Source organism: Staurois parvus, unplaced genomic scaffold (assembly GCF_062004578.1).
Source record: "Staurois parvus isolate SC_StPar_1 unplaced genomic scaffold, SC_StPar_1.0 ptg000376l, whole genome shotgun sequence".
Classification (NCBI taxonomy): Eukaryota; Metazoa; Chordata; class Amphibia; order Anura; family Ranidae; genus Staurois; species Staurois parvus.
This window is the reverse complement of record NW_028318172.1, coordinates 953,844-976,179: the sequence shown is the minus strand read 5'-3', so window position 1 is coordinate 976,179 and position 22,336 is coordinate 953,844. Positions and strand designations below refer to the sequence as shown.

General features: G+C 46.9%; 1 protein-coding gene across 2 annotated transcripts in view; it reads left to right on the top strand.

Moving 5' to 3' along the window:
• The window catches only part of FYTTD1 (forty-two-three domain containing 1), a 44,985-nt gene that overhangs the window by 4,186 nt on the left and 18,463 nt on the right, over window positions 1-22,336 (top strand). For both annotated transcript variants that reach the window (XM_089685445.1, XM_089685444.1), the window contains exons 2-3: window positions 15,687-15,800; window positions 18,725-18,843. In XM_089685445.1, the coding sequence (XP_089541571.1) occupies window positions 15,687-15,800; window positions 18,725-18,843 (233 nt within the window). The remainder of the gene's footprint in view (window positions 1-15,686; window positions 15,801-18,724; window positions 18,844-22,336) is intronic.

Below are 22,336 nucleotides of genomic sequence, written 5' to 3'. Positions count from 1 at the left end.
CAAAAGTTCATAGAATCAACGATAAAGTAGATTGGACACAGCTTATGAGAAATCCGGAATAAATGGCAGAAGTGCGCACTCACCGACCGCGCATAGGAAATGCGCGTATGTTTAATCAATTCTGCAGAGTATCGATCTCCCTCAGGAAGGGGTGTTATCATGCGATGGTCAGCTGGGCTCACAGAACCTCCCAAGCATCGGGATAGATCGGCCGGATACAGACTCCAGGTGAAGGCTTCCCTCCTCTGGATGAAGTGGAAAACGGTGTCTGCTGACCCCTCAATAAGGGGCAAAGAGTGGGAGAGTACCCATAGTGTAGTATTTCAAAAGATAACTTTTATTGGTAATAAACAGTGCAGGGTATATCAGTAGTGATGCTAGGCAGATGGCCAGACATATAAAGTGAATAACATAAAAAGCAAAACCACTGACCCTGAATGAAGAAGCCGCCAGACTTCCTCGTGGTCTGGGCGGCAATAAGGCGTCACAGGCTGTCAGTTCCTCCTGAGGCCTTTCGTGCTAAGGCACATCATCAGAGGGGATACTGACAGCTCTGTGATAGACGCCAAATCTTCATATAGCAAAGAACGGGAGTCGCGCATGCGCACTGACTCGCCGCCATTTTCGGAGAGACCGGGCAACTGCGCATGCGCGCGCGGCTAAGCGCCATTTTGCCGTGGATATCTGGAACTGTCAGCTGTAATGCATTACATACCGCTGACAGAGCACATAGAACAGTGCATTTGAGCCAGAACTGATGGCTCACGATCCCAGGGGAGATAATCAATATAGGAATCCTGGTTTACATCCAGTCAGGACAGCTACAAACCACTTCCCTAAATAATGTAGCACCAAGCTTGGTGACAGAGAAGGGGAATAAACTAATATACCCACGGTATAAAGGGTGTTCCAGGTCCTCAAATCTATTAATTAAAATAAATGTCACAGAAAGTGCAATAATACTAACAGTAAAATTAAAAAAGATACATTTAAAAGAGCAAGGTACAAAACTCTAATGTGCAATAATCATCCTAATCAAAAAATGCCAATAAACCGGCATTTAGAGACTAAAAAGATAGCTGGGACATATTAGTACCCAGCGATCCATAGATAAAATGGAACGCTAAATGCCACTAATTAGTGGTATAATCCCGGGGATATAATGGTGAATTGCAAGTCCCCTTGATAAGTGATTAATCACCATTTGGTGAGATATCGGAGAAAACACTAATTTGCCCATGGCATATGAAGGTGCTCAAAATTCAGCAATCAGTAATATGCATAAAAATACGCATTTAAATGAATAAAAAAGGAAATATATTCTAATGTAAAAACACCCTTATTAATACGCTAAAAACAGCTCATGAATTAATGAATAGGATAGCATAAAATAGTAAATAGAATAGCATAAAATGAATAGGATAGCCATAAAAATGTAAACAAAGGTCCATATTTGTCAATCCTGAGTAAAAAGTCACAAAGTGCGTCTAGAGAAAAATGGCAAACAATTAACATCCGGTATACCCATTTTTCTCTAGACGCACTTTGTGACTTTTTACTCAGGATTGACAAATATGGACCTTTGTTTACATTTTTAAAAAGCACCGACACTGTACTAATGACACAGGGCAGAAAGGAGTTAACATTTGGGGTGATCAAAGGGTTAACTGTGTGCAGTGTGTGTTTTTACTGTATGCACTGTATTGTGTTTTACTAGGGAGGCATGCTGTTTTGTATCTCTCTGTTTTGCAGAGAGATCCAAAGCAGAATGTCCATGCTGACAGGAGAGATACCTGTGTTGTTTACACACAGGTCTCTCCCCTGTAAGATTTGCCCCATGATCGCCGAGTGCCAGCCAGAAATCGCTGGGCAGGACCCGGAGATTGATACCGCTTGCGCCTGTACCCAGAAATGCAAATCACTTACACATACTTGATTTTGCGCAGCTCTGCCGCCCTGTAGCAGTACCTCTGCTATAGGGCGGAAGGAAAGTGGTTAAGCTTTGACAAAACCTGGAAACTGATTGGTTTCTATGCAGAACTGCACCAGATTTTGAACACTCTAGTTTCCTCCACTCCACTTCCTCCCCTCTCTCCTCCTAAAACTGTGGAATTTGTAGCTGTAACTTTTAACAAACGTCAAAAGAACCTCTTATCTTAATTAAAACACAGAGCTGGCCAGGCAGTAAACTGCTAATTACTATTGGCAGGATTTCTGTTTCCATGAACCATGGAAAACCCTTTCCTCTGCCCTATCGTAAAACAATAATAACTCAGTCAAGCAGTAACACATGACCTGTAAGGCCATTAGAGCTCTAGGAATGCAGAGCATGCCATAAAACGCTTATTCCACCTGTAACAGTTTCCACATACAATTCATAGAATTCAAGAGGGACAGGGAACATTAATATCCATAATATATTTGAATAGGGAATATCCTATCAAACAAATCAAGGTCACATATAACTATGTTGGCACATAGGAAAGGGGAGAAACCAGTTTCTTCACTCCTGGGTGACAAAGGTACACTGTGTTAGGTATCCCTGGGTTCGAAATTCTGAATAATAATTGCCATTTGCTAGAATACCACCTGCACGTATTGGAAGTTAATATTAGTATGAAACTGTAGTTGGGACTTGGTCATATATTTGGTGACCTCCTAGCACCCATCCGATTGGTCAGTTGTTCCCGGTTGATATCATAGAAAAGGGACTGACCGGATCTAGTATTGAGCTCACGTTTAACATCAACCAAGGAACATCTTAACGGACTTGAGAGCCAAGGCAATGTTTGTGCTCGGACAATTGGACTCAAAACTCTAAAACCAGGAATTTGCAAGTATTCTCCCTTCTTAACTCCTTTCTTTTATTTCTCTGTTGCTTTATTCTCTTTATTTTTTTTGTAACATCCCTTTCTGTAAATATTTTAATTGTACCATTTGACCTTTTCATTAATTAACCCTATTTTGAAAAGTGTTAAAATTATCTTTAAGGGTTTTAATGCAAACTCTCTTGAAGAGTGCTACTGTATATAATAATCCTCTGAATATACTTGTCTGTGGTGACAGTGTGTGTGTCACAGATGTTTATTGTTCACATTTGTTCTTGCTAACATTGTGAAGGGTTGATAGTAGGGATGCACCAAAATTTCGACCTAAACATATCGACTGAAAATAGCCCTATCAGCATTTTTAGCTGATACAGGGGGCTGTGTGTACTGCAGATGTTAGGGGGCGGCGGAGAAAGGCAGGGGAGGAGCAGTGTATACAGTGACTGGCTGTCACTATATGTCAGTGCCGGTTTTAAATGTAATTACCAGCTTTTTTTTCTTCACTATAGCTCTGAGAATGACCTGTCACTTTCCCCGAGTTAAAAGAAACAAAGTTTCTTTTTAGTTTCTTTCCCCAAGCTAAAATAGTTTTTCTCTGAGCTATAGTGAAGAAAAAAAAAGCCGGAAATTGCATTTAAAAACCGGCACTGACATATAGTGACAGCCAGTGAGGGAGCCTCTCTGTATACACTGCTCCCTCACTGTATACTCTGCTCCTCTCCTGCCCCCTCCTTGCACACACTGCCCACCCCCTCCCCCTTACAAAGATGGCCTGTCACTCATATGCTATCACATAAGGGACTATTGGTCCCCTATGTGATAGCAATAAAATCATAAGTTGAAAAAAAAATATTCATGAAAGTAGAAAAAAAAATAGAAAAAATTTGGAGCCTCCCCACCCCCACATACGCAGACATTTCAGTTTCAGTTCAGTTTCGAACACATGCATTCTGAATTTTTGGTATCAGTTTCGGCACCAGAATTTTCATTTCTGTGCAACACTAGTTGATAGTCCCAAATCTGGTGGCAGCTTGGAGGTTGAGGGGTTAATTGCCTAATTATTATTATTATTACATCAAATTTATATAGCGCCAAAGGGTTTGCTCAGCGCTGTACAATAGAGGGGCGGGGACAATACATGAAACAGCACAGCAACAGCGAACAGCACACGAGGAGTTAGAGGGCCCTACTCTTTCGAGCTTACAATCTAGGAGGGAGGGGGTAGTGGCACAGGAGGAAGTGGCTGTGGGGGATGGAGTGGTAGGAGAAATGGAGGACGGCTGTTAGGTAAGGGTGGGGTAGGCTTCCCTGAAGAGGTGGGTTTTCAGGGAGCGCCTGAAGGTGAGGAGGGAAGGCGACAATCTGATGGATTGGGGCAGTGAGATCCAGAGGATGGGGGAGGACCTGGAGAAGTCTTGCAGTTGTGCGTGGGAGGAGGAGACCAGGGAGCAAGACAGAAGGAGGTCCTGTGAGGAGCGAAGGGTATGGGTAGGGTGGTACTTGGGAATCGGGTTGGTGAGGTAGGTAGGGGCAGTGTTGTGAATGGCTTTGTAGGTCAGAGTCAGTAGTTTGAATTTGATGCGTTGGGCAACCGGGAGCCAGTGGAGGGAATGACAGAGGGGGGTGGCAGAGGTGGAGCAGTTGGTGAGGTGGATGAGTCTGGCCGCTGAGTTCAGGATGGTCTGAAGCGGGGAGAGCCTGCACTGGGGTAGGCCGGTGAGAAGGGAGTTGCAGTAGTCAAGGCGTGAGATAATCAGGGAGTGAACGAGTAGTTTAGTGGTGTCTGGGGTAAGGAAGGAGCGTATCTTGGCGATGTGGGGGAGGTGGAGCCAGCATGTGTTTGTAAGTGATTTGACATGAGGTTGGAAGGAAAGGTTTTAGTCCAGAGTGACGCCTAGGACTTTGGCTTGCTGGACGGGATTGATGGTGGTGTTGGTAGTGATGGATAGGATGGGGGGGGGCATGGGCAGGGGGAAAGACGAGGAGCTCGGTTTTGGAGAGGTTAAACTTGAGGAAATAGAGCGACATCCAGTCTGAGATGTCATTTAGGAGGTGAGTGATGCGGGCGGAGACTGAGGGGGTGAGGAGAGGGGTGGAGAGGTAGATTTGAGTGTCATCAGGGCGGAGGTGATAGTTGAAGCCGTGGGAGTGTATGAGTTTGCCAAGGGAGGAGGTGTAGATGGAAAAGAGAAGGGGTCCAAGGACAGAGCCTTGGGGGACCCCAACAGAGAGGGGGAGGGAAGGGGAGGTGGCACCGTTGTAGGAAACGCTGAAGGAGTGTCAGGATAGGTAAGAGGAGAACCAGGAGAGAGCGGTTTCTCTGATGCCAAGGGAGAGTAGTTTATTAAGGAGAAGGGGGTGGTCAACTGTGTCGAAGGCCGCAGAGAGATCCAGGAGAAGGAGGACAGAGTAGTCGCCTTTGGCTTTGGTGATTAGTAGGTCGTTAATGATTTTGAGGAGGGCAGTTTCGGTGGAGTGTTGGGGATGGAAGCCGGACTGTAGTGGGTCAAGGAGGTTGATGTCAGTTAGGTGGGCTCTCAGGCGATCGTAGACTAAGCGCTCAAGGAGCTTGGAAATGAGTGGCAGCAGGGATATGGGTCTGAGGTTGTTTGGGTCTGTGGGGTCCAGGGAGGGCTTTTTGAGTATGGGGGTGATGTGCGCATGCTTTAGGGGGTAGAGGAATGCGCCAGTAGAGGGAGAGATTGAAGATGTGGGTGAGGGAGCGGATGAGGGAAGAGGGGGGTGACCGGAGGAGTTGAGAGGGGATACGGTCCAGGGGGCAGGTAGTGAGGCGGGCTTCTGAGAAGACCCTGGTGACTTCCTCAGTGGTAGCAGGGTTGAAGGAGTGCAGTGCTGGGGGGGTTACGGTAAGCGGGACCTTGGGTGAGGTAGGGGGCAGTGCGGTAGCGAGGTCAGAGGAGGGGAGAGATGAGGGGGTGATGGGGGGGGGGGGGGAGGCTAGGTGGGGAGGTAGATTGCGAGTTGACTATGTCCTTATGGATAGCGTCAATCTTGTTGTGGAAATGGGTGGCAATCTCGTTGGCGGTGAGTGAGGGAGGGGGGGGAGCGAGCAGGGAGTTGAAGGTGGAGAAGAGTCGGTGAGGGCAGGTGGAGAGGGTGTTGATCAGGTTTACGAAGTAGGCCTGCTAGGTGGCGTGGAGGGAGGAGGTGTAGGTGAGGAAGGCAGATAGAGGGAGAACGCTCTAGGGGACCTGGTTTTGCGCCATAGTCTCTCCAGCGCGCGACTGCGACTTTTGAGGCATTTAGTATGGTCGTTCTGCCATGGTTGGAGCGGTCTAGGTTTGATGTTGCGTGTGGTTAGGGGTGCCAGAGAGTCTAGGGCAGCTGACAGTGAGTCGTATGTGGTGGTGGCTAGGTCAGGACATGACAGTGACGGCAGCCGAGTGGAGGGGGGCCGGGTTCAGGTTGCGGAGGTTGCGGCTAGCGCCTTGGGGGGGGGAGTTAGGGGAAGGGGAGATGGAGAACGTGAGGAGGTGGTGGTCGGAGAGAGGGAAGGGGGTGTTAGTGAACTGGTTGAGGGTACAGAGGTGGGAGAAGACGAGGTCCAGGGTGTTCCCATCGATGTGGGTGGAGGATTGAGTGTATTGTGTGAGCGCGTAGGAGGATGTTAGGTGGAGGAGTTGGGAAGTAGCCGGGATGTTGTCGTTGATGGGGATATTGAAGTCCCCAAGGATGATGGTCAGTAGCTCAGAGGAGAGGAAGAAGGGAAGCCAGGCCGGGAAGTCATCCAGGAAGCGGGGTATGGATCCAGGAGGCCTGTAGATCACTGCGATCCTTAGGGGGGTGGGGGAGAAGAGCCGGATGCAGTGAGTCTCAAAGGAGCAGAAGGATAGAGAGGGGGGGTTAGGGAGGACCTGGAAGGTGCTCAGTGGTGATAGGAGCAAGCCGACACGACCACCTCTGCGATCGCTCGGTCTGGGTGAATGGGTCCAGATGAGACCTCCATGGGTGAGTGCCGCATGGGAGGTAGAGTCAGTGGCCTGTACCCAGGTCTCGGTGACCGCTAGGAGGTTGAGGGAGTGGGAGATAGAGAGGTCATGGATGGCGGTAAGCTTGTTGCAAACCGAGCGGGCGTCAGGAGTGCAACCGAGAGAGGGGGATGGATGCGGGGAGTAGGGGTACAGGTATGAGGTTGAGGGGGTTGCGGCGGCTGGTGGGAGCAGGGGGGTGAGGTGGTGAAGGGCCAAGGGTTCGGGGAGATGTCCCCAGCGGATAGCAGAAGGAGGAGGGTGAGGAAGGTGGCATGGGAACGGGAAGTGCAGGAGCGTGTGGGTCTGATAGTGGTGCACGTGGGTCGACGAGGGAGTGGAGTAGCAGGAGGAGGTGGTGAGTGCTGTAGTGGGGAGAGGGGAGAAGTGAAGGGGCAATGTAGAGCCAATTTGGGGGGGTAGGCGGGTAGAGGGAGGCGATTTTTGGGATAGAGGAGAAAAATACGAGGAGGAAGAATGCAGGTGGCATGTTGGGGTGAGCAGGGTGCTGGTCAGGTCGGGGGAGGTGAGGGGGTACAGGTCAGGGCATGGTGATGTGGAGAGTCTGTATCGCCATGGAGGAGTCCATTTGAGTCCTCCTGTAGGGGGGAAGGTGAGAGTGGAGGGCAGCTGGGTCAGCAGCTGGCTGGTTGCAGTCTGTGGATGCAGTGAGCTGGCGTCCGTGGGTGCTGTGGCACGTCTTCAGTGGGTACAGTGGTTCGGCGAGCGGAGGGGTCGTAGGGTGCGATGTCTGGGGGTGTTGGTAGGCACGGCGTCTGGTGATGCTGGCGGTTCGGTGACTGAAAATGTTGAGGCCAGGCGTCGGGTGCTGAGGGCACGGCGACGGGAGGCGTTGAAGGTGCTGAAGGGCCCAGCGGCAGGAGGTTGTGTGGACGGATGCCTGGAGGTAGAGTGGGCTAGGCGTTGGTAGGTGCAGAAGGGCTCGACGTCCGTGGGCAAAGTGAGCCAGTGCATGCGGATGTTGCGGGCCAGCGAGTGAGGGATGCTAGGGGCCCAGTGTCTGTGGGAGCGGTAGGGCCTGGCGTCAGTGGGTGCTGTAGGCTGCGTGGCAGGCTTGACTCCGTCGGATTGGACAGGGCTCGGGGCTGTGTGGTGGTAGGTGCCCGGCCGCGTGGTACCCGGAGGGGAGCAGGGAGGCAGCTGGTAGTGGAGGCTGACCCTCTCGGTGCAGGTGGCGGAGGTGCGGCGACGTCTCAATTTGCTGGGTGGCTTGGAGAGGTCCCTGGTCCGAGGCTGGGTGCCGGCTGATGCAGGGTGCTGGGTGGTCTGAAGCAGCCCCTAGGTGCCGGGTGCAGGTAGCTGGGTGCCCGGTAGCAGGGTGCTGGGTGTCCAGAGGTTGTAGCTGGGTGCCCGGTAGCTGGGTGCAGGGTGTCCAGAGGTGGTAGCTGGGTGCTGGTAGCTGGGTGCAGGGTGGCCTGAGGTGGGCCCAGAGCCAATGGGGAGGGCTCAAGGGAGACAGGCAGGCCAGCGGGCTGGGTGGCGAAGCAGCAATCAGCAGTGGGCCTGAGCTGGTTCGTGGTGGTCAGGGATGGACCCAGGGCTGGTGGGGAGGGCCCCGGGGAGGCTGGCAGGTCGGCGGGAATCGGGGGACAGAGCGGCGGTGCCCGGCGATCCGGTTCGGCCGCGGCTTTGGGTGCTGGGTAGGCCGCAAGTCCCGGGGCTCCGGGAAAAAGGTCCTGTGGCCTTTCCTGGCCGACAAGCAGGGACCGGAGAATCGTGGGGGCCCCGCCAGGGTCCGCTGCCGCCCAGATGGCAGCGGATTGGGGCCAGGGGCACAGGTGCTCGCCGCCACGCGTCCGGTCCACCGGATGTCTGGAACCCAGTGACACTCGCTCTCAGGCTGCTTGCACCTAGATTATGGTCCCACAAGCTGGAAAATCTTTGTGCAGGGTGCAGCTGAGAGTGGCATTATGGCGCACGTGACAGCACAGTGTGAGATTGGCTGGTCCTTTTGATGAGTTGATGAGAACAGCAGGGGTCAGGTACCGCGTTCTTCACAGGGGGATTTTCTCCTCCTGCTACCTGTCCAAATGAAAAAAAAACCGCTGTGGTAGTTCATTGATTTCTTCCTGTCAGAGTATATCAGCTTGCTTGTACAGGATGTACGGGCAAGCAGATATACTGACAGGTCTGCAGGAGTCCTGCATAACACCAGCGATCTGCTTACAAGGCTCCTGCAACAAGAGAATAATTTTTTTTTTTACCTGCAAAAAAGTGCATTAATTATTTTTTGTCAAAAGGTGAATTTTTCCTTTAAGTGGCTGTGCCGCACATACATACATACACACAAGCGCACACACATATATATTATTTTTTTTTTTCACTTCGTTATTTTACATTACTGGATATGTATATAAAAAAAGATACATTTTTAACAAAGCTGTACATTTTGGTTTTTGGTCAAGTGCATTCTGAATTTTTGGTTTCGGACATGAATTTTCGGCTTTTGTGCATACCTACTATTTTTATTTTTTATATAAAGATTTCACAAAATTGTGTTGTGTAATCCAAGATGCATATATATCGGCATATAAGCAGGCTACAAATTTTCCAGTTTTACAAGTCTGAGTCACAGAATGTAAATGACAAGTCTTTCATTACTGCTATTTACCACCTCCCTGCTACTTGCACCACAATCGTAAAATATTGGAGACGCTTGTAGAAATGAAATATAATATGGGAAGAAATGGGGGAAAGGGGGGGGGGGGGAGTTGGTCAAACACATAATATATAAGAACTGGAAATGTATGTCAGATGGTATATGTTGCATGCTAAAAGATAAACAGAAGAGGTCCCATTCCAGTCATAAGAAGCTGAAGGTATAACCCAATATTCTGGTAAGAGGAGTGGTATTAAATACAAATCCACAATGAGCTATTCAAAATTCTTGATCACAGCACATTTCTTTATTAATAAACAATAGGGAAATGTAGCTTTTTTGAGTTTGCACAAATTAAGCAAGTTAAAGTAGAATTCCAGGATCCCTTCTAATGCTTATACGAACTACCCTCTAGAACAGGGGTAGAGAATTAAAATTCAGGAAGGTCTAGTCAGTAAAATTTTCTTCCAGTGGTGGTCTGAGTTTCATGATTGTAATATGGCGATTCATCACATCATACTGCTTCACCCCTTTTAGGGCCCAAACATCCTGGCCCTTATGATAAAATGCAGGGTTCTACTGTGTGGGCATCTGTTAGTGTGAGGTCCAGGAGGTGCGCATTTAAGTTTGTCAAACTTTTGTCTTTTTTTTTTTTTTCAACTTTGAATGAAATGTAATTTTGACATTTCAATATTTTTGTGCACTGCAGCTCAGCTGCTGTGCATAGAAACAGACAATGCAGAAAAACATAGATCTATGCACAAGTGTGAACTAACCCTTACGTTAGTGCCCTCAGTCCTCCCTTCACATCACAGTTTCCCCCTTTTACATCCTTCTTAGAACCCCCTTAACATAACACCCCCCCCCCCTTTTACATCACAGGCACCATTTACACCACAGACCTGCCCCATTTCAAACCCCCCCATCACAGATTTCCTTCAATCACAGTACCCCCCACTCTCACAGACCACCCCCAACGCATCCTTCTGTCAAAGTCCTCTTTACATCATATTCCCCCTCCCCCTTTTGTTAATTCACAGCCTTCCTTCCTATTACCACTCCCCTTAGTTCACAGACTCCTCTTGACTTCACAGACCTGCAATTATATCGATCTCCTGTCCCTTTCATCACATCGCAGCACTATCCCCCCCCCCCCCCCCCTTGCACTCCCTTTACTGTTCTACCCTATTTATACAAGATGGGAGACAGGACAGGTATGGACAAAGAGCAGGACTTTCCAGCAACCTAACAACCAAGCACCCGCTTCCTAACTTGAAAAGTCCCACCCTGCCTCCCATCTTGTGCCCTTCCTTGAGGATGACAGCGGGGGCATGTGAGCCGCTGGCCAGAAGAGGACACTCAGGCATCTGTTTGGCGAGGCTGCAGTCTGGATAAGACTGTTACTGGGATCTGCATCTGGATCACTGTCTACCATCTAGTGATGCCTGCTCTGGAAGGAAGATGCATATATTTGCCTATTCTCAGGCTGCTTCAGTCCAGTCGCGTGATCTCCCTAGTAACTGGCCTCAGGGTAGAGAAGTGATCACCGACAATGGCTAAAATGCTTGATTAATGATGTCACCCATAAGCTCACTATGGGGAATTCATTGTTAGCAGTCCCTCCTCTTCCTTGAAGCTGCTGCTAGCTGAGAGAGAAGAGTCTATCGCGTAACCAGACTGGAGTGCCCTGAGAATAGGTAATTATATGCATCTTCCTTTTACAGGGTAGTGAGTATAGGTGTTAGAAGGGAGGTGGGAGCAGATTTAAAAGTGGATAGTTATAGCTTGGACTTCCACTTTAAAGTTATTGTAAACAAACGTGCTATATTTACTTGGCCCCAATCCTTTTCTTCTCAAGTCCCCCGCCAGGGTTCCTGGCTCCTCCTTTTCTTGGTGTGCCACCATATTAAACCGCTTCCTATTGTGGCAAACCTGCAAGCTCAATCCTGAGCCGCTCTGCCTGTATCTATAGACACAGACAGCTCAGCCCCGCCCTCATCATAGAATTTGATTGACAGCGGTGGGAACCAAACAGGATGAAATGAAGAAATATTTGTATCTGTAAATTTTCTGAATCTATAGGAAGGTGTTGCTTGAGGGCCCTTCATGGGCCTAAATAGAGGATAGGTGGTCTAAACCAGGTAGCTCCAGGCAGGAAAATATAGGGAGGTAGAGAGTGGCTTGGAAAGTGGAGAGTTACAGTGAAAACTGGTAGGAGAAAGAGAATGAAAAAGCCAGGGTTGGATGAAGGGATCAAGGAAGGCTATCCAGCGCAGAAATCAGTGTAGGGAAGTGGAAACAACACAGAGGCAAGGGTAGCTGGGAGATATGCATCCCCCAAGAACTTGGCCTGAGGGCTGGTAAGTAAACTATATGCAACTCAGGCTAAAAGATTAAGTAAACCTCCTTTTTAAGATGTGAATTATACTAGAGCCAGCATCATATTCATACTTTCCTCAGCTTCTTGGAAATTGACTGTGAGCTTCTTGCTGGCTTTGGCTATCATTTGGCAATCAGGAACAGGTAGCCAGTTTCTATTGGTATGAAAAAAGGCCTGGGATCATATGTTGGAGGTGGACGACTATCCTCACATCATTAGGGACTATTATTGGATACGCAGGATTATAAACGGGACTGAGATTGAGCTCTGCAGTCACTTTTGCAGCAGTTGTTTTCTTATTCCTGGTCACAATCCTTTGTAATGTCCTTTTGTCAGTTGACCATATCGACTGAGCTTATGCTTCTCGGTCAATTCTTTCCCAGAAACTGTATATGCCATCATAACCTTTGATACTGTACCTTGCGACACGGAAAATAAATTGGCAACTTCAGTCACAGAGGCTAAGCGGGCATCAACAATTTGTCCTCTTTGAAGCTTTGTAAGTTCTGATACGACTCTGTAGTACTAGCAGCGCATGCAGTGAATGATGAAAGTGAGGCTTCCCATCTGTTAGCTAGGTGTCTCATCACACAGCGGAAGCAAAAGAATGTTACATTCTGCTTTCAAAGCAAAACATGTCACTTTCACACCTGCAAATCATGTAGTGTTTCTTTATTTTTGTCCAACCCCTGTACAGCTCTGTACATTGTCAATACATGTCAGTAAGTGCCTGGGAACATGTGAATGTGTGAGAAGCAATGCCTCATGGGACATGTATTAGGATAAGGAAGTGCTTTAACTGCTTCCCGACCACCCTATAGCGGAAGTGCTGCGACAGGGCTGCACAAAATCGTTTGTGTGTGTGTGTGTATATAGAGGGTGCATTTGCGTGCACCACCCTGCCATTGGTGGCTACAGATGTCTATCACCGGGTCCCGGCCAGAGATTCCCCGCCAGCACTCGGCAATCACCGAGTATCACTGACAGAGGAAAGACCTCTATGTAAACAACACAGGTCTCTCTCCTGCCAGCAGTAACATGGTGCTGTGTATTTTCTACACAGCAGAGAAATACACGGCAGTATTTTTCCCTAGTAAAACAGCACACAGTTAACACTTTGATCGCCTCAGATATTATTATTAGCACTGATCACTGTATTACTGTCACTGGGGATGTCAGTGGCAGTTAGTCAGTTCCCCCCAGTGTCAGAATACCCCCGCAGTCCCGCTATAAGTCGCTGATTGCCGCCATTACTTGTATAAAAAAAAAATTCCAGTATACCTTCTGCCATTTGTAGATGCTGTAAATTTCACATAAACCAATTAATTTAAATGTATTGGGATTTGTTTCAGCAGAATACATTTTGGCCTAAATTTATGAAGAAATTAGAAATTAAATTGTTTATAGCGCAAAAAAATAAAAAAACGCAGAGGCAAGCAAATGCCACTGAAAGAAAGCTCTATTTGTGGGAAAGAAGGACATAAATTTCATTTATGTGCAGCGTTGCATGACTGTGCAATTGTCAGTTAAGTAATGCAGTGCCGTATCGCAAAAAGTCGCCTGGTAAGAAAGGGGGGTAAATCCTCTGGAGGGCAAGAAGTCACCCTCCACTCCTCCCACCACTCCATCCCCCACAGACATTTCCTCCTGTACCACCTTCCCCTCCCTCCTAGATTGTAAGCTTGAAAGAGCAGGGCCCTCGAACCCCTCGTGTATTGTACTGTTACTGTCTTGTCTCATGTTCTGTCCCTCTTGCTACTGTACAGCGCTGAGCAAACCCTTTGGCGCTACATAAATACTGTATAATAATAATAATAATTGGCCGCCTCCATATTTCTCTCAGTACAGGTTTCCTGGAATGTTAAAGTTGGGGTTTAGTTCTTGGTTAAATTAAATTGGAACAGGTATACAGAACATATTTGTTATGGACTCAAATATTGAAGCCAGTGGATCAGCATGACAACCAGACAACTAGCCTTTTCAAAAAGTGAACTTAGGAATCGCAGTCTCCCTATTTGTCAAGGCAGGTTTTCTTTGAAATAACCCTATGTGTGAAGAGATTAACAGGAATAACTGCTATGTATTAAATATTCAACTTAAAAATAACTGGTTGCTGCATAATTTGGAAAACAGTTTCTGCTCAAATTTCTCTCCAGAGACCAAGTTATTCCCCCACAGGCCACCTCTATCTTTCCTCTCTCTCATTATAGAGAAGGTGAAACTAGGCTGTCAAATGTGATACACACATTGAACACAGCTAGCTGCCTAATTGTTACATTGACTCCCTGGCTTCAATATTTAGACCGGAACTAGCTAGGAGTCCCAATCTGCATCTTTGAGCTGGGTTAGGCCCTGGTCACACAGGCGCCAAGGCCTGTTTACCGTGAGCTGATTTTTTTTTTTTTTCTGGCGTCTAACCTACAAGTGCTGTACGCAAGCAGTCCATTAAAGTCTGTTATGATGCAGCAGCTACATGCCGCTGCAGATCCGCACAAAAATCCGTGCAGCCGCACAGAGGAATGCGGACCCAAGGGCGGGTGCCATTAATTCTAATGGCACGCCGCCTGCACTGGACATCGCAGTCGCACTGGGAACAGAGGTTCCCGTGCGGGCTGTGTTTTTCCAAAGAAATGCAGGGACTTCTTCCCTGCATGTCCCGGAGAATGGGAGCCCATTCAAATGAATGGGCTCTCGTGCCCGCTTAAAACACAGCCCGCAGGAACACGGAGATGTGAACCTAGCCTTAATGTGACAGGATTGTGGATGAGTGCTGTATAGAAAAGATTGTACCTCCTGCTCAAGTTCCTCTATTTTTAAGGAAACTTGAATAATTACCTGCAGATGAGTTAAGGCTCCGTATTTTATTTATTATTGCATATACATATATGGGAAATTCAGTGTCCGCCCTCACTGTATTCCACTTTCCATAAGAGTTCTTCTCTGCTTATATAGCCTTTCTTATCAAATAGCAACAGACCACATGAAAGGACCAAGGCGGACACTCCACCTAAACTGTTACACAAGCCTGCTGGCACACTTGCCATCTAGATATGTGTGTGCCATTTGCAGTAAACAACTTGAAGCATCTCTGATGAGACAAAATGAAGTATACATAGCCATCTTATAATACTCTATACATGTGACTCCGTAAGGATCATAGTTATCCCTATGCAGCGCTGTCAAATGCACACTGCATGCATTTTGGGCTACTTACCTGCACTCCTGTGATTTGCAGCTGCTGCACGCAGCACTTGGAGATTAGAGATGTCAGAAAAAAGTGGCCCATTCTTGTATACAGGTCTCGGCACTCATGTGAATGAGGACTTAGTGGGGTCAGTAGAAGAGCAAATATGACTAGCTTTTGCAGAATGGGACATCAACAATGGTAGCCCCATTGTTTATTTCAACATACAAATGAAATTTCCTGAATTTATATTGATCTTCTGTAATCTCCTTGTACAGAAGAATTCAGAATAGGATAGGGAGGGTCAGCACTCTGAGGCAATCAGATTCTGCTGCAGTGCACATGCTCTGTTAGTTAATATGTCAGCAGGAGCATTAAGCTCCTTTTCTGTCCAGGCAGTAGGCTGGGAATGTGTTCATGACAAAGTGGTTCAGCTGCTGAAAAGGAGGTCGGGAACCTGGCTGAACCTTCTGGCAGAGGTTTCTAGATCATTAGATCAACCAATGAAAATGACAAACCCTTTGGCTGTTAAACATTTCCCATATATGTATTACAAATGTATCTCTCTCATTTGCCTGGAGAACATCTGTACCCAAAGCAACTACATATAAATATTTTGTGGTAACTATTCTGATGATGTCCATGCATTTACCAAGTTTTTTGTCGATATTCTTTTTCTTGTTAGATGACATTATCAAGCTGAACAAGGAACAACAAAGTAAAACTGCTTTCAATGGGGGAGCACAGACCAATTCCTTTCAGTGGTTTCGGAACAAATGGGGTTCTCGACGGCCAACAGGTAAAAGAAAAAAAAATGTATTTGCTACCTAGGTAATTGTACATTAAGTCCTCATCAGTGTGGGTGCACGGCCTGAATGCACCTTGGGTGTTTTCAGGGCTGTACATCTACAAGGATGTCACATTTTGGAGCAGCGCATGTGTCTATGTAGCCGCTGTGTCCCTATAGATAGCAGTGGGACTGTCGGCACAGGAATGCACAAGATACTTGTGCATCCCTGTACTGGTAAAATATGGCCCTGCACAGGGCTTAGATCAAAATGCCCCATGCGAATGAGGTCTTGGGGTTCTTTCTGCCATTCCTTTTTAAAAGATTGACTAGTCTGACTGATTAGCAGTAAATCGGCACATGTGGGCAGCTGTGGAATAACCAGAATAATGCTGGCCATATACAATTAGAAAATCATTCGAAAAAGCATTCGATATGCTCAATCGTTCATCTTTCAAAATGTTAGTGGGCTAATTTCGATTTTTGAAATACCAAGTTTTATGACAAATAAAACCCGAAATGTCATGTAACATTTTTGTAGCTTAAACAAAAGATTTTCTAAACTTTGGTAGTAGAATCAATCGAAAACTTTAAAAAAAAAAAAAAAAAAAAAACCTACAGCGCATGCACGTGTTAAAATGTAACCCCGGGCACATTGGTTTGGGGCAGCGGATGGTTCGATGGCTGCAAGCTATCTATTCATGCCCCTCTGTGAAGGTGAATGGCCATCTCTCCACCCCCTTTGCGATCACTAATGGCACTTGTCAGGGATGCCCCCCACTCTCGAACCCCCTGGTATCTCTACCGAATCTTCTTTCAGAACTGAGGGTTTTTGAAAAACTCTCTCCTATTTTAAGGTCAGTTGCCAAAAGTCGGAAGCATTGGGGGTGTCGCTATCGTCCTCACAATCTGCCTTGCTCAAAGCGGATTTTCCTTTTAAATGGACGACTGCTCATATCAAATATCTAGGTATTTTTCTGGCCGGGAGACTGGATGATGTTTTTCAGTTGAACTTTCCGTCGTTTTATTGATGGCTATTAGGATTTGGCGAAGTGGCAGGGAGGGTTGTTTTCCTGGTTTGTACATTGCAGAATAGTCAGAATGAATGTATTGCCTAGACTTCTTTATCCGATTTGCCATGCAATCTCGCAGACCTAGCAACTCTTAGTGTCCCCGTCATCTCCTTATACGCTGCCATATGTTTTTAAATGGTAACAAGATCTGGGGCTGAGCTTTACGGATGCGCAAGTGGAGAGGATCCTCACATTTTCTTGTAAAACATCGGTTTGCTCTAAATATCAGGAATCCGGCTTTAAACTGCTGACGTGTTGGTATTACACACCTGTCAAATTACACACTATGTTTTCCCACTGTAGTGATCTTTGTTGGTGCTGTGGGGAGGAAACTGGTTCCTTGCTTCACATTTTCTGGTCCTGTAACTGGTTGCAGGCTTTCTAGGATGGAGTACATCACATAGCCCAGAAGTTTACGGATTATGAGCTTGCCCGGGAGCCTGTGTTTTATCTGCTGCATCACCATGACTATCCTGATAAGTCGTATCTTGCCTTTATTATTGATGGCGGCAAAGAGCTGCATCCCTCTGTTTTGGAAACAAACTCAAGCTCCGACCATCTCTGTTTAGTTGCGGAAAGTGGCAGACATTAATGAGATGGAGGACATGGTGGCAGCAGAGAGGGGTGATCGATCACGATTTCTCAAGAAGTGGCATCATTGGCACAAATTTATTCAGAGGAACACGCTTCTCTGGTGGTGTAGCTTGGTGGGGTGTCCTGTTTTTTGTGCCGGTGGGGTTTGGTGTAGGCCTAGGAGGGGATGGTGTTGAATGTATTCCCCCTTCTCTGGCTTGCCTTTCCAATTTCTCCCTGCCTTTTCTCTGCCTCCCCCCCCCCTTTTTTTTTTGCTCTCTTTCCTCTTCCTTGCTCTCTTCCTCTCGCCTCTATCTGCTCTTTTTCCTCTACGGTCTTTTTTTCTGTTTTTTTTTTTTTGTTCTGTTTGTCACTTCTATTAGTTCTTTCTTGTGTTGCTTTGCAGCAAAAGTTTAAATACGTAAGGGGCAGCTTGAGGCGCAGATACTCCTCTTATCCTAAGACGTCTGACTTTCATGGCACAAATCTTTTTTGTGTATGTTCTTGGGTATGATTAAGCATAACTTTGTTGGAATGATTTGTTTTGTTATTGCCACATACCTATCCTTTCTAGATAACTGCTGATTTTCTGTTCAGGTCTTTGGAATTATATATTCATGTTCTCTGTGACTATTTTTATTGGCTGTACTGTTGCCGTGAGCTGTCACTAAATAAAGAATTGAAAATAAAATGTAACCCCGGGAGTACAAGCAATGAAAAGAAAAATCTATCTTGTTGGCTAATTTTCGTTCATACAGGGAAATAGAGAATATTGCAAATGTTAACCAGTATAACTTCCAATATGCTTAAAAAAAAAAAAAAGCCGCACCTTAAAAATAGTGTCGCCATTTTGCAAGACCAAACAAAAGAATGTGTTGAGTTACAAGGATTTTTATCAACTATAAATGTATATTGTGGGATTAGACACTATGATTGTCAGTGGGAGGGTTCACAAAGGTCAAAAAATCTTTACATCATTTTCGTTGATTGTGTAATCGATCAACAAAAAAAGTACCATTTAAGTTATCGATCGATATGTCAATAATTGGGGGCAAAATTACGTTACATTATGGTGTTATGGTATGCACGTTCGACAGATCTTTATAAACCTGACAGTTTTTTTTTTCTAACGATTTTCTAACCGGATATGGCCAGTATAACGGTTGTTTCAGCACTGTCCTCCTTGTGAATCCCTTCCTGTGAATCACAACTGTGTGTGGGTATGATTATATTGTAGTTCTAAATGGATGTATCACTAACTGGAACATTTTAATTTTTTTATTTGTTCAGGCAACCGAGTACAGGGAAAGAAAAATGGAACATTTGGGGTTAAAACAGGCTTGGCATTACGGAAAATGACTTCATGGAAAGGTGTCAGTCCGCTAAACCGCCCTCCACTTAGTCTTAGGGTAAGCAGTTTCTGCCTGCCTTTTTGTGTCTTGCATAGAGCATTGGTCTTCAGTTCTTTTATAAAATGTTAGTTGCTTGGCTGCCATGCTGATGCTTTGGTTTTTGTATTTTGAGTTGCTAACCTGGAAGAAGTAGAGAGATGAGGAATTCTAATTTAATTTGCTGCATGCTTATTCCCAGTCTGTAACTCAAAAAATATTGAAGCCTTCAGGCAACCTGCATTTTTGAATGCTAAATGGCAATAGCAATGCACGTATTTCTCAGATAGGTAGCTTTTAAAGCTGAAGTCCAGGCAAATGACCAAATACAAAGATAAAATACATACATGAGAGCTAAGTATTGCCTACCAAAGGATTTGTATATCTATCCATCCTGTCCTAAGATTACACAGCTCTGCTTTGCAAGGGGGACTTGATCTTTCTCTGCATATTGACTTTCAGTTTCAGGTAGTCTTTTCCCATATTTTGGCTGTAGAGTGAAAGGAGAAGCAAAACCCTTTTATGCTCATCTCTAGGGCTACGTTCACACTAGCGTTGTGTGCAGGCGGCAGAGAGGCATTTGGGAAGCGTTTTTACCACTTCCCAAATGCCTCTGCCAATTCTGCACATTGCAACACATGATGCTGTTCTAACGGGAGCGTTAGCGTCGCATCGCGGCAAAACGGACGCCTCTGGTCGAGTCAGGAGGCGTTGAAGCCTCCTATTCTAGTCTATGGTGCCACTCCGCAAACGCCCGGCGTTTGCGACGCATTTGCTGGGCGTTTGTGGAGCGGTAATACCATTTAAACTTCCTTATAGGCGTTTGCGGAGCGTTTTTAACGCTCCACAAACGCCTAGCAACCGCCGCTAAACCGCGCATGCGGCGTTTGCGGAGCGTTTGCCAAGCGTTGAAAAACGCCCCGCAAACGCCGGACCAACGCTTGCCAAACACTATAGGGGCGTTTGGCAAGCGTTGGTAAAACAGTCAAGTGTGAACGAGCCCTTAGTCACTCTGCTCTTTTACCTATCAACATACTACTTGCACTGCAGAACACCTTACTTACTCCTTGTGCTGCGTCTCCCTCCTCTTCCCTGAGGAGTATGTGTGTATTCTTAATATAGTCAATAAATGAGAACAGAGACATTTTAAAGCCACTGTCTGTCTTCTGCATCAGTCAGATGTGCCCTTGACTTTCACGTTCTATTTAATGAACGGATGTATTAGGGGTGTGGAAATTTAAAAAAAAAAAAACTACTTGTCCAAGGGACTAAATCGGGGTCCCAATCTACATGTCCCTCATGACAACCTACTTGTCTTGATAAAAATATATATATTTTTTTTTCCCAGAATGGAAAATATGAAGGGTTGATGTTTCTTATTAGGAAGAAGTGCTTTTAGGAATAACTGGGACTTTTAAAAATGAAAAGGGGCATTATGGTGACTTAAACTTTTAATCTTTTTTAGTTTTTGCAGAACATTTCCTAGAACCCCCAAATGTGTGTGTATGTGTATATGTATATATATATATCATTTTTTTTTTTTTTTTTTTTAAACATCCCTTGTGACAGCAGTAGGCAGTAACAGGTACTCCTTATGGGAGAGATCTTGGGCAAATAAGACCCCAGACCTTTCCTCTGCCCTTTTAAAGGCATTTGATCACACCAAAATCAAGTAATCAAATGCTTTCCATTTTTAAAAATGGCTCATTGCTTCCTGTTTCCTATATCATAGAGGTGGACAGAGTGGCTTTGGTTCTGAGCCGGCTGGTTGAATGTACAGGACAGCCCGCCAGGGCTTTTTTCTCTCAGAGAATAAGTGCAGAAACTCAACCATACCCTGACCACACCACTACCTAACAGTGGCAGGGTCCTAATGGAGCATTGTTAAATACCAGTAGTGCATATTGCACTGCGTACAGGGTGCAAGGTTCAGGAGTGCGCTGCCTACAGGGTGCAAGGTTCAGGAGTGCGCTGCCTACAGGGTGCAAGGTTCAGGAGTGCGCTGCCTACAGGGTGCAAGGTTCAGGAGTGCGCTGCCTACAGGGTGCAAGGTTCAGGAGTGCGCTGCCTACAGGGTGCAAGGTTCAGGAGTGCGCTGCCTACAGGGTGCAAGGTTCAGGAGTGCGCTGCCTACAGGGTGCAAGGTTCAGGAGTGCGCTGCCTACAGGGTGCAAGGTTCAGGAGTGTGCTGTGTGCAGAGTACGGAGCTCAGGAGTGCGCTGTGTGCGGAGCTCAGGAGTGCACTGCTTGCGGAGTGCAGAGTTTAGGGTTCAGGAATGCATACCACAAAGGCTGGTTTACAACCCCCCCTTCTAGTACAGTTTTAGATAAGTGGTGAGGAGAGAGGGGACATTGGGGATAAGTGGAGCAGAGGGGGAAATTGGGGATTAGTGGGGGGGGGGGGGGCACTGGGGATAAGTGTGGGGAGAGGGGGGACTTTGGGGATACGTGGAGGAGAGGGGGGGACATTTTAGATAAGTGGGGGGGGGAAGGGGGACATTGGAGATAAGTGGAGCGAGGGGGGGGCATTGGGGATAAGTGGAGCGAGGGGGGGCATTGGGGATAAGTGGAGCGAGGGGGGACATTGGGGATAAGTGGAGCAGGGGGGGACATTGGGGATAAGTGGAACAGAGGGGGACATTAGGGATTAGTGGGGGGGGCATAGGGATAAGTGGGAGAGGAGGGGGGACACTGGGGATGCGTAGAGGAGATAGGGGGCATTTTAGATAAGTGGGGGGGAGAGGGGGGACATTGGGGATAAGTGGAGCAGAGTGGGAAATTGGGGATTAGTGTGGGGGGGCATTGGGATAAGTGGGGGGGGAGTGTAGGGGGGACATTGGGGATATGTGGGAGAGGAGGGGGGACATTGGGTATACGTGGGAGAGGAGGGGGCATTTTAGATAAGTGGGAGGGAGAGGTGGACATTGGGGATAAGTGGAGCACAGTGGAAAATTGGGGATTAGTGTGGGGGAGGGAGCATTGGGGATAAGTGGGGGGGAAGTGTAGGGGGAACATTGGGGATAAGTGGGAGAGGAGGGGGACACTGGGGATAAGTGGGGACTTCTGGGATACGTGGAGGAGAGGGGGGACATTGGGGATCAGTGGATCAGAGGGGGACATTGGGGATAAGTGGATCAGAGGGGGACATTGGGATAAGTGGGGTGGTGGGTGAGTGTAGTGTGACTGTACTGCACATGCTGAGTGTCACATACCACAGTGCACTTGGTCAGGAAGATTCCAGGAGATGTCCATTACAGGTGGGATACAGCAGAGGAGCAGAGCTCTGAGCGGTATGCTGCAGGGACTGGAGGCAGATTAATGTCTTGGGACTGACAGCCAGTAGGAAGAATTCAGGAAAGTATGTGTGCACTTCCTGTGGAAAGAGAAGCAAAACTCCCCATGCTGGCTTTTCATTGCAGAAGATTATTAGTGCAGGGCTAGGACAGGTAAAAAGGGATGTTTGCTAGGAGATAGGAGTCCATGTACTGTGTACTTGCTCAGAACAGCAACCGCT